The following is a 12,372-nucleotide window of genomic DNA, read 5'->3' on the forward strand; positions in this document are numbered from 1 at the left end:
GCCCAATAGCCCGTCCTTCCCAAAGGCAACTTGTCCGTGCCACTTCCCAGTGCGTCCACCCATCTCTATACCCAGTCCGTCCTCCAAACAGGTTCCCATCCATTAGGAGAACGCAAAAGGGGAGGTAATTGTAACGAAGATCATGAGTCCTATCTCAACACCTTCTATCTCCACTCCTGCCAATTGATTGATATCGAAGGGTCATGATATCCTGCGAGGTTGATCTCTCCGGTGGTGGGATCCGCTGGGAAAATCGAACTGATAGCTTCCCAGTCGATACCTTCCAATTGGTTAACTACATTGGGTCGAATTTCTGCACTGCTTCCATATACTGGAAGCGCTCCGCCAGTGCCAGGGGCTAGGCGCGCCGTGCCGCCTTCGCCACCGGCGTCGCTAGAGGTGCGACTTGAGGGTTGACCGACACTATAAGATCCTGCCAAAAGCGCAGCTTCCTGCCGTGGCGAGGTTGAGGCAGAGGATTGGTAGTAGGGGTGCAGGTGTTGCTGTGACGGCTGCCGAATTCGTCGCTGTTGTTGCTGCGTTTGTTCAAGACTAGGTGCAGAGCGCATCTCAGGACTCGCACTATCTCGGTCGTGACTTTGCTCAATATCTGGCGCCGAAGCTGACCGAGCTCTCGGATACACCCTGAGATTCCGGATACTCTGGTAGACGGCGGTCTTCGACTGAACTTCGCTTAATATGTGTAGCGCTTTCACTTCTCGGGGCATGTTGCGGTCAAGATTGAAGACGTAGTCGAGACATGCCCATATCCTTCCAGACTCCCGGCGATGAGGCTGGTGGAATGCCTCGGTGGCGAGCAAGAGAGCAATTTGATATTGCGCGTATGCCCCAAAATACCACACCCACTCCCCAAATACTCTGTCGTTCTCGAGCTGGATGGCTATTTCAATAATCATGATGCCTGCCATAATCAGGACATTATTGAGTTGCTGTGGCAGCTGTGACTCCGCGCTGCGATAGTACCCGTTCAAGACCATCGCATACAACCGATAAAGCAGCATATGCATAACCAACTTGGTATATCGTTGAATCGGATCATCGTCACTCAGCATGCCTTCATACTTTACCAGCATTCGTCTCCGAAAATTTTCAGTTTTCGATAGCAATTCCGTTAGAAGCATCTTTTTGTTTTCGAGTTTACGCCGGTCCTGCCAAATGACCCGCATCATTTCGTTGATCTCGAAACGAATGAGAGGCAGAAGCATTGGCGTCCACCGCTCTTCGGCGGTTGGCGGCGGACCGGCAGCCTGGATGGCCTCCTCGCCGCAGTTCACGGGCAGCTTTGTATCATACTCCTCTCGCCGGATGAACGGCCGAGGACCGTGGGCTTCTGCTGTTCGGATATCGAGGAAGCATAGCTGGTGCCACAGAAGCCGTCGAACGTAGGTGTCTACAGGATTAAGGCCGAAGCTTTCACCGTCCCGGTGCAGCCCAATGCATTCAGCTAGCCTGATCGAAGCGCCAACCAAGACAGAATGGGCTCTCGAGATCTCCGCTCTGCAAAGCGGAATCTAATGACGATGGTTCGTCAGCAAGTTCGTTCTTCTTTTAGTAGGTATCCAAGATATGAGTCGGTTCATCTCACCAGATAGATAATTAGGGCCTGAACTGTTTCTGTTCTGGTTGTTCGGAGAAATGAAGCTTTGCACAGCGCCGTCTCAGCCGCAAGTTTGAGGTTGTTTACTAGCACCTGGCGGTCTAGGCCGAATCGTTGAATAGCATCCTCCTCGTCCAAACTAGCGGCAGCGCTGAACATGACAGCAAACATAAGTGCCTGGGTAGACGCCCTCGGCTCAACGTTGGAGCACACCTCGTCCCAGAAGGACAGGTAATCTTCGCGAAAGGATGGCTTGTGAACGCATCTCGCGACCGGGTGAACGGCTCGGAAATATTGGTCCATCAACTGGTCACAGGTGGCTCTTGGTGGGAGCAACAGATCCAGCTGGGGGGACGGGTTGTGTGGAGAATGGCCGAATATGAGTCCGGTGGACGGTTGGATATAAGTTGGTCCGGGTTGCATAAAGTCGGGAACCGATCCGTCAGGCGACGATGTGGTTGTCCAGCTCTGCGGGTTTGCCGTTGTTGCGGCCGGGTCGACGGTGTGCCCGGGGGGCATCCGAGGACCTATAGATGACAATATCTGCTTAGGGGTTAACAAAGGTCCACTTTCGTTACTCCCATTCCTATTCCCGTTGACGGAAACGAGTACGCCGATCCGTACCTCGGTTGCAAAGCCTGCGGTCAAAAGTGGAGGGGAAAGCGAGTAGGTGTTACTTACTTCCTCGCTGAGCTGAGGTCTGGAGAGCCCACCGATTCGATCTGTTATTCGCATCCTCCCCACTTGAATACCTAGGTCGAGCACATCCTCGATACCTTCGGAGGTATCGTCACCGTACGCCGTATCCACACTAACATAGGAAGACGGCCAAGGGTCCAACTCGTCGGCGAGTTCATAGTCGATATCATCCACGATGAAGCCTTGTTGGCCCGAGGCTCGCGACGATGAACTTGGTTTGGCGATGTCCCTTTCTAAGGCGCGCTCTAACGACCCGACCTTTTCTTTGATCTCTGTCAAGCGCATTTGGCTAGCCTCGTCGAGTTTCGAAGAGAGGAAAACGCACTCTCGTGAGAACTTGACGCAGTTCTCGCAGGGGGACTTCTTGTTACACTTTAGTTTCCGACGTCGGCACTCGAGACATGACGTTATCATGCGCATGCGGCGGCGAATTGGTTTGTTGCCAAGTGAGTTTGACCCTGCGGAATGGGATGGATAAGGTGAAGGTGACGGGGAAACACACCCGGCGGCCGCGGCCCCCGGTGCCGGTTCCTGGAAAGCGGACCCAGCGCCATGACCGTCAGATCTCGGAGGACTTCCGTGCCCACGACCGGCAGACACGGATCGAGATGACCCGGATTCATCCCGATAGCTGCGACTGGCCATTGGGAATGACAAAAATAAGGGACAAAATAGGTTAAAAAGAAGACTTTTCAACAAATTTGGTAGAGGTCTTCGACTTTCGTCCTCCGACTTTCGTCCTCCAGACCTCTTAAAGCCAACCAACACTCCCTTTAAATCCCCCTCTGCTCTGATATTTTTGGCCGACTTGACCCGGAACAGTGCCCGGCGCGAATGTCCAAGTTGGTTAGGTACTCAAGTACCCCAGTCCCTCATCAAAAACACCAGCAGCGGCAGAAAAAAACAGGGGGTGCGTGAAATAGTCCCTTACGGACGTAAGGACTGTTGTAGGGACTCGGACCTTTTGCCCCTCCAGCAGCAACACCAGCAGCACAAGTACAGCACAGAACCACCACTCACGAGCCCAGCTCGTCAAGGCGGTAATGGAACTGGACCTGTAACGTGTTGGATTACTAGGAAATAAGGAAATATGGGAAGGGTGGATGCGCTTATTGGTAGCGCGGTCCTCGCGCAGGCGTCCACTGCAGTAGGGCTGCCGAAGGAGACACAGCCCCACCAGGAAGGAACCTAGTGGCAGTCTTGTTGGTGTTATGAACTTGCGAAGGCGGAAAGATGAGCAATGCACCAGTGACGAAAATGCGGCTAGAGTGAAAAGTATTGATCTATGGGAGGGAAGAGGGTGGAGATATGAAGTGGAGAGAAGAGAGCAGGACCAAGACACCAAGCCGCAAGCCGGATATTCTTCTTCACAAGCCAGAATCGAGTCGTACTTTCCCAAAGATTGAGACACGAGACAATGACGACACACACAAGGTCAGGCACCTTCCTACACGAAGGAAACGAAGGAAGGCACTTCCCTCACTATGCTTTAGAATGCAGAGCAAAGAATGAGAAGGAGCGCTGGATAAGGGACGAGGGACGAAGCGGAAGGAGGCACCCGGGGACTGTGGCAAGGAAGGAGGGCTGGACTTGAACTGCGAGTGTGAAGAATTTGATGTCAGTGATGGATGTAGATGACGGATCGAGGAAATAGTAAAGAGAAAGAGAGACGACAAGCGACAAGCGGCATCAAGACAAGACAGAGCAGGGAGTAGGATGGGTCTTTAAATGGCAATTTAATGAGTTGACATTCAGACGATGGTCAAACCAAAATTGTCATCATCGTCCACGTTAGGTGGGATTTGTCAAGTATCATGGATGTGGATAATCGGCGGCTCATGCCGTTGCTCTTGCCCGGCTCGGTCCCGTATGCGCCGGAAGTGGACAGCCATCAATCCTTTATACGGCAGATGGTCAATGGACACATATAAGGCCCGAAAGAGGTGTAACGACTATTTCTATAATTGGGAGCTTTTTAAGGTGAGAACCAAGCTCAATGGTCGATTGAGGGATCCAGATACTGATCCTTCCAAGGGAGCTAGAGTCCCGCCCCATTCATTAGAGCCCGTCTTGGTAACGTCTGGGAAGACAGTGCCGGATCTTCGAGAGAGAGAGAGAGCATGAGACAGACTCAACCGGTGCGAGGATGAGGGTGTGGTACCCTGCCTCAAGGCGATGCTCACGGGGCAATTGCCCCAGAAGAGTAGTCTAGCTAGTGCACGATACGTCGATGTTTTGGCCCAATCCATCTCTTAGCGCTACCAATACCCGACGGCTAACCCCTCACAGCTGAGGTATCGCGAGAACTAGCTGCAATCCCAGTATCAGTATCCACCGCGGGCCTCACCAAGCCTCACTCCTAGATCTCCATCCAAAAAGCGCGCCACGCTAGGTTTCATCCTTCCAGGGGCTCTCAAGGTGGCAGAGTATACCGAAGGAAGGTCTTCACGATGGATGGGAAGTTAAATGATCCTACCGTCGACAAAGATAAACTACTTCGTATCATATGGATCTGGGGAAAGACTCGGTCTGCAGCTAGTGCGGCCTCATTGAGTGGTTGGAGATGGGGACTAATAGCACTCGGTGTTAGGACAAGTACAAGTAGAAACTCGTAAAACAGCCCCTGTTATGGTACTTTGTGAGCCCTTGTCATCTTAACCCCCCTCCCTTTCCCCATCTCTTGATGAGGTTTGTAACTCTCCAGGCCTCTGGAATCTACAGAGGTATGAGGTATCAAATTAATTATTGGTCTGATGTATTATCGCCGTTGTTCTGGTTCCAAACTTCCGAACTCTAATCTGAGCACTCGCTTTTTGTCATAGCCAGGCACTTACACCCCAAGTTGAGGTGGGCGATCCTCTGTCACAATGTCAAATCACCCAGGTCATTACCGCACAAACCCCTGCAGTTATGAAGAGTCTTTTTGATCTGCGCCCTCCGTCATATCGATACATGAACTTGGAGGATTCATAAGTGGGGCGTTAAGATTTTACCCCGAATGATTGCAGATGTCAAAATGCGTACTGAGGTATGTCCATTCCACTACGAAGTATATTGAGCAGCACTATAGCCTCCGAAAACCGTATTGTACTTCGTAGTATTTTCCCTGCGAAGTGCGGAATACAGCTTCCAGCAGGATCAGGCAGCTGCAACGCTTTGGATTGCTCTTGGAAACCCCTACTGCCTGGCTACTACATCGCACGGTAGGAACCAGACCGCGGTCACAGAAGAGATCGTGATATTACTGGAACAAAAAGGACTTCGTCCAGAATAACCCTTCTTCGAACTAGAACATATTGAGAATATGCATTGACCTTTGGGTAAATACTCGGTACGTTTCAATTTAATCCTTGTCATACTCTGAAGATTTTGTATAGCCCTTCCAGGCTGATGGTCGAGAAGACCACACGTGGACATCGAGAATAGCTTCCATTCCTTCCCGTGGCGTCTCGATGGTTCTCCCATGTCCTCTAATGTCGTAGGATTTTGGGCAACACCGATATGCCCCCAGGATCAATGCATGTCGATCCAGCGATCTAGAAACAAGAGAACATCGTAAGATGCCGGCCTTCGTCGTTGAGACGAGAGTTTCAATTGCTTGCCGGAAGTATTTGTCTTACTGGGACAACAACAACTTACCCTCTGCGCTAACTTGACTGGATATTTGCAAGCCAAGAATTTCAAAAATACAACCCTCTTGAACACATACTTTTTTTTTCCCTTTCTCACAAGTCTCACGAGAGGAGACCTAGGATATTACCCGCCAGTCCCGAACTAACCTCGCTTACCATCCTGCATGTATAACAAATGAGGTGACAGAGAAGCCATCTTCGACCCCAGAGAGGGACACTACTTATGCAGTGATGCACACGGGCGCTTAAAATTACTCCATTCACTGCGCTATGTACAACTGATCAGCAAGGATCAATGGCCTCTAAGAGTGGAACCTTAAAACCACTCCCTTGGTACAGGTTTGGGATGTTTGGTATGTGTGCCAAGGTGGTGTTGAATCCTCCAAACCCACTTCTGCGAGTTCATAACGAGCACCCGACACGGCATCTGCAAGGACTCTCTCGCCTGGCTGGATTTAATGAAATCTTCATTCGACTCGGCACAAGCGACTGCGGTCAGGCGACTTCGCACTTTGTCGTCGAATCCTTCAAGAGACAAGGCAGACAGAACGCAAGAAATGCAGTTTCCACCGAGGCTGGCCATGTTCCCGCCCCCGCTTGCCTGGCTTAGACTTTGGACAGGCCGTGGGGCCTGGCCCCGGCCGGTGTTGTGTTATCGTTCCTGGACCCAATTGAAACGTGCCGCTTGAAGAATGCACAAAGTAAGGGAGCAAAGGGTACCTCGTATGGGCCCAGATACGACCGTGGCTTGTGCTCTCTCTTGGCGGCATACTAGTGTAAATCCCAATTGATAGGGTACGATACATCTACTTCGTACATTTGATGTGTCCTTGTATGGTCGCCTGGAACAAAATGGCTTCACCATCCGGTGAGCCCGTGTGTACTAAGTACGGTCGTCATCTGATTCCCTCGACTGTTATTAGGATGACGCATATGATGTCAGGACAGACAGGAGCACAGTTGCAGGGAACAGGGAGCAGGGGTATCAAGGCATGTTGGAAGTTTCCTGCAAAGGCGCTTTCTCATCACAACCCGGCGGCACAGGCAGGGTAGGGCTGATGTACGAGCCCATAGGCGGCAGTGAACATCCAGCTGCAACTCCCGCCCAGTAGCACAAATTGGGAGGAGTGGGATTGAACATCCTCCTCCCCCAAGGAACCCTGTTGCGGGCGCTCTTCCATTTCAGGATCAAATCGGATTAATCAATTAGATTCCAACCGCGCTTCTGGCCGCGCGAGGATTTTTGAAGATGGTGTCAACCACGATTGGAGCAGTCAAATGCACATGCACCTTCTCGACTGCTTCTTTCGCAATCATCATGCGCCGCCGGTTTACTTAATTCCGCGAGAGTGGGTGGTGCCTCAACCTCTTGGACACCTCGAGAAATATCAAATTGTTTCTTTTATTAAACTGCATTCGCCTATTCTCCCTCGTGGTTCCGTTGCTTGCCTCGGTACCGTGAGCCATTAACACATACGATATCGAAGGATTTGGAAGCCACGCGTGGTATCGTCAATAAATCTAATTTCCCAAATTTGAGTTTGGTTCCTTTGTTTTCGTATCTCTAGAACGAGCAATGATAAATCCAAATAATAGCCCGTCCCTGCTGGAGACTGAGGAACTGTCAACACCCTTGATCTAATCTTGGCCGCGAGATCTTCAACAAGAGCTGGCTCGAGGTACGGTACCTATATCATACAAACGACCCTATAACACCCCGCCCGTTGGCTCGTTGTCGTTGCAAGGAAATGACAAATGTCGTTGGACGTGGAGAAATCCAAATTTCCTCTTTCCCTCCATTCCCTGTTGCGACCCTGATTGATCTTGCGAAGTAAGAAGGCACCGAGAGTTCGGCATCGCTAAAGACAGAAAATTACACATCAATAATTCCACTTTGCCGTGCTTCGACATGGTCCGACTCATGTCGCGTCTCTCTGCAGGCAGAACTGCACCTACAACACCAAGTGTATAATGCAAATCACAAAGGTGTCTTCTAGATTATGACAAAAATACCAAACGTGTCTTCCGCAACTTTGAAATATACATTGATCTACAACTATTTGAAGTACTATATATAATTGGATGCCTGATAATTTGTACACTTGGAGACCCCGGTTGAGATAGATTTACCCAGGAGTCTGTCGGGTCTCCTCTCGGCGCCGAACAAGCCAAGCCCTCCGATTATGCATCCGCCATCTGCCCAACATTGATTCCGCGGCAACAGCAGCCTCAGGGCCTTCATAGCTCGCAATCAATTGCAAAAGCCACCGAACGCGAGAATTCCTACCCGGTTCTCCGTTGGCAAGGTCGCGAGTGAGTAGATAGGCGAGGGTTCGTAGAACTCTCGGTCCCAGCTGCGCCCCGTGATTCTTCAAGTATCGAATTCGCGTCTCCACCAAGTGTAGGGCAGTTCTGTCCAGCCGCCCGGGTGCGCTTTCCGTCAAGCAAGTCGCAATCCTCTCTGCTGATTTCTCGAGGAGGTACACTGTCGAATTTGACAGTAACCCTAATCGTGAAGACGTGTTTTGGCCTTGATTGTTGTCCGTAGCGGTGCGGGTAGGATGAGAGGGCGGAACCCAATTCCGCTTTACCTCGAGCAAGGCCCTCAACTTTCTTGCGTCAATAGACGGGTCTGCGACTAGCTCTTCGAGATATGGGAGCCATAACCTCCAATCCCATTCGTCGGTCCTTTTCTTCGTCCTGATCTGGGTTTCGTCGCGGAACTTTTCCGCATATGTCGTTGTCATTTCGTGGAGTCTCAGTGCCAAGGAGACATCATGGCACGCAGCGGCGACGCTGGCCAGCGCTCGGCCGCCTAATTTCTCTGACTCCTGGCAGAGGCTTTCGAAAGAATTTCCCAAGCCATGCAGACGCCCCATGGTTCGTAGGCATTGGCATAGACTCGCCAGGGCTGGTGTTTGGCTCTCCTTCGGCAATCTTTTGCATATCGCTCGAGCGAACTGCGCGAGAACTAGCTCCTCCTTGGTCGCTGTTGCACCGAGCCTGATCTTGGCTGAAAGGCCCTTCGATTTCGTGAAATATCCGCGGCAGGCCCATTGAAGGGTCAACAGCTTGCAGATTTCGGAATCGGAGAGAGAATCCGCCTCGCCGCAGTTGCCGAATAGTTTCTCCATGGATTCGAAGAGGAAAGAATCAGGCACAGACGGGGTTCTAGCGAGAACCGATAGCCAGAAGACACGTAGAGGGCGCGAATCGGGGGAGGTGAGAGACCCGATGCTTGCATCAACTATGTCCGTATACACATTATTGCATTGGGCAAGGGAGAACCGGCTCAGGGCGCGCGAAATGTCTGTTGCCTGCTGTTGGAAAGGGAGTTCATTCCTTGGACTCTGTGTACTTCCCACTAAACCGGCTGATGCCTGGAAGAGCGACGCAAAGACTATGCTCACTGAATCCCGGAGCTGCTCGAGATGGGCCTTCGGGACGAGCAACATCACTTGCTTGAACAATTTACAAGCATCCTGTCTTCCGTTGAGAAGAGATATCTCGGCCAGGAGAGAGTTCCAGAAACGGGGCTCGAATCTATCCGCACGAAGAGCCTCGGATGAGCCAATGGTGCAACACAATGCCTCATAGACGCTGCTAATCGAGGACTCTGGGTGGCCGTATTGAAACAGTTGTCCTGGGATCGTATTCAAAACTTGGTAGAGATGATGTGTTGTCAGGGAGCCGTCAGCTGCGTCACGTTTCGTTCGTTCTAGAAAGGACGCTAGTTGTGCCGGCAGGGTGCCCGAGTGTTCGGTTCGTATCTTGGAAACCAAAAGGTCCATATCGCTAAGAAATGGGTCATCTCTTTCCGGCCCAGCCTCTGTGCTCCATAATCCCGACCACTCCGACACCGAAGCACTGCTCGTAGAGGGGCTACCGAAAAGTTGTGTCCATGAAGCAAACGTTTGTCTCGGCTCCTGCTGGTCGGCATCCACGAGACGGTCTTCTGGTGATGTAGGGGCCTGCCAATTCCACCTGCCGAGGTCCGTAGGTACGTTTAGAGCCCACGGTGGCAACGAGGCATGCGATTGAAACGAATAGAGTTCAGCCATGTGTCTACGGCCTAGGCGTCGGCGGCTCTCCAGGGGACCCGGGACAAAGGAGACATGGCGTCGAGCTGCGGGGGATACGGCGCAATATCGTTCGAATGCACGGGAAAGGCTGCTATCGGAGACCCATAGTCCTTCCGAGGTCGCGAGGATCTGTCGGCGGACAGCTTGGCTACAGCCTGGTGTCTGGAGGGATCGGACAGACATTGAGGTTCGTAGCTTGACAGGCTGGGCTAGTGCCGCTGATGATCGTCAATTCATCCAGCTCCAGCTGCTGCTAGCCCATTTATTGCATCGAATTCATCGGTTATCGGCTGGGTCTTTCGGGACTATAAGGGCTCGTAATGACTTCCGAAGGCTAGTTGTTTGGGCTTTTGCGCGACAATTGTCCTCCCAAATTTTAATGAATTGAGGGAAGCTCTGGGTGATCTCCGGAAAAGCTATTCAGCACGCACACCCGAAGAAAGCTGACAAAGAGAACCCATCCAAGTTGTTAAAATTGTCCAAGCTTGGAGATACATAATCTGACATAAGAATCGCGGGGCAAGCAAGGGTACCTATATTCAAATGCAAACTTCTTTGCCGTTCCCAGTAAATGAGGGGCCGAGGTGCTAAAGCTTCACAGCTCAGGTCATATCTTGATGGCGGGGTCCGAAAAACTGAGATAGAAAAGTCGATTTCACCAAGCTTTCCTGGTACATAGACCCGAAAATGGAACACTCATTCGAACCATTGAAGAATGACTTGCTCATTCGCGCCGCTTGGGGTAAGATATATGGGCCACTGCTTGATCAATTGGCCGAAATTCACAAGTACTAACATTCTCTAGGCGAGGAGGTGGAGCGCCCTCCCATGTGGGTGATGCGACAGGGTACATGCACACGCGAGCTTCCTATATTTCACCCTCAATTGCGACGCACTGCTAAAGCTCTGTGGCCATTTCATAGCCGGTAGATACCTCCCCGAATATCACGAGGCCAAGGGCAACCGTGACTTCTTCGACTGCTGCCGGGACCCCGAGGTCGCCTCGACGCTTACCCTGCAGCCCGTAGAACGGTATGCCGGTCTAATAGACGCCGCCATCATCTTCTCCGATATCCTCGTCATCCCGCAGGCCATGGGAATGGTCGTGGAGATGCTAGAAAAGAAGGGTCCTCATTTTCCCCATCCTCTCAAGTCGCCCGAGGACCCCCAGTACGCTCAGCTCCTCGAGAAGAAGGTTGACGTCGCGAGCGAGTTGGATTACGTCTACAAAGCCATAACCCTGACGAGGAAGAAGCTTGCCGGACGAGTGCCGCTTATCGGATTCTGCGGCGCTCCCTGGACGCTGTTCTGCTACATGGTTGAGGGCGGCGGCACGAAGCTATTCGCCGAGTCAAAGCGTTGGATCTATCGATACCCCGAAGAGTCGAAGAAGGTGCTGCAGAAGATTTCCGAAATCTGTGTCGAGTACCTTGCCCTGCAGGTCAAGGCTGGTGCCCAGGTCCGTCTCAATAAGAAATCCTCCCTAGTATATCCCCGCTAACATACAGCCGCTACTCTTCAGCTTGTAATGGTGTTCGACTCGTGGGCGGGTGAGCATTCCCCGGCCTCGTTCAAGGAATTCTCCGAGCCCTATTTGCGATACATCTCGGAGCACCTTCCTCCTAGGCTGAAGGAGCTCGGGCTCGAGCCGGTTCCCATGACTGTCTTCGCCAAGGGAGCTTGGTTCGCCCTTGATTCGTTGTGTGATCTCGGCTATAATGTCGTCGGCCTGGACTGGCTGCGAGACCCACGAGAGGCAGTCCAGATCCGGGGTAACCGGCCAGTTGTCTTCCAGGGCAATGCCGATCCTGGTATCTTGTATGGCACGAAGGAGCTCATTACCAAAACCGTCAAGGACATGGTGGACGGATTCGGTGGTGGCAAGAAGGGCTGGATTGCAAATCTAGGTCACGGTATGTTTATGAGCAATTCGGTCTTTCGAGTAGAGGAAGATGGAAGCGTTGCTGACATTGCCTAGGCATTACTCCCGGTGTGAACCCTGAAGACTTGAAGTTCTTCTTCCAGGAGATCCACAGGTTGACCGCCCCCTAAGAATCATTTCTTTAGGATTTTACTTGCTATCCATTTGTCATTGAATCAGGAAAACTCCCCTCCAAGTTATTGCATTAGAATTTCGGAAAAAGTACATGTATGAAATCAACTATAGGAAGCTTTTAAGGTTAAAAGAGTACAGTTTTAAAAGCATTTGATCCATAAAAAGAGCGTTCATACGTCGCTTGGGATGAAGACTAGCGCTAGCTGATAGAACAACAAAGGACACAAGGAAATATGGAAATACGGAAATAAAACAAGAAATAGCAAGACAGGCTTAAAACTTTTC

At 51.4% G+C, this 12,372-nt stretch overlaps 2 protein-coding genes and 1 pseudogene across 2 annotated transcripts; 1 reads left to right on the top strand and 2 right to left on the bottom strand.

Annotated features, from left to right (window-relative positions):
- Window positions 1–164: 164 nt before the first annotated feature.
- Window positions 165–2,940, bottom strand: SAPIO_CDS3171 (Fungal specific transcription factor domain-containing protein; the record flags this gene model as incomplete). The annotated part of the gene is made up of 4 exons (XM_016786023.1): window positions 165–1,532; window positions 1,607–2,145; window positions 2,371–2,775; window positions 2,862–2,940. The coding sequence occupies 4 exons, from the start codon at window positions 2,938–2,940 to the stop codon at window positions 165–167; spliced, it is 2,391 nt and encodes a 796-aa protein (XP_016644029.1).
- A 5,135-nt stretch (window positions 2,941–8,075) lies between these two features.
- SAPIO_CDS3172 lies at window positions 8,076–10,214 on the bottom strand (annotated as a pseudogene; the record flags this gene model as incomplete).
- A 504-nt stretch (window positions 10,215–10,718) lies between these two features.
- Window positions 10,719–12,083, top strand: SAPIO_CDS3173 (Uroporphyrinogen decarboxylase; the record flags this gene model as incomplete). The annotated part of the gene is made up of 5 exons (XM_016786024.1): window positions 10,719–10,773; window positions 10,837–10,878; window positions 10,955–11,490; window positions 11,554–11,944; window positions 12,010–12,083. The coding sequence occupies 5 exons, from the start codon at window positions 10,719–10,721 to the stop codon at window positions 12,081–12,083; spliced, it is 1,098 nt and encodes a 365-aa protein (XP_016644030.1).
- Between the last annotated feature and the right edge of the window lie 289 nt (window positions 12,084–12,372).

The sequence above is a fragment of the Scedosporium apiospermum genome (genome assembly GCF_000732125.1).
Source record: "Scedosporium apiospermum strain IHEM 14462 chromosome Unknown SEQ_SAPIO_0088, whole genome shotgun sequence".
NCBI lineage: Eukaryota > Fungi > Ascomycota > Sordariomycetes > Microascales > Microascaceae > Scedosporium > Scedosporium apiospermum.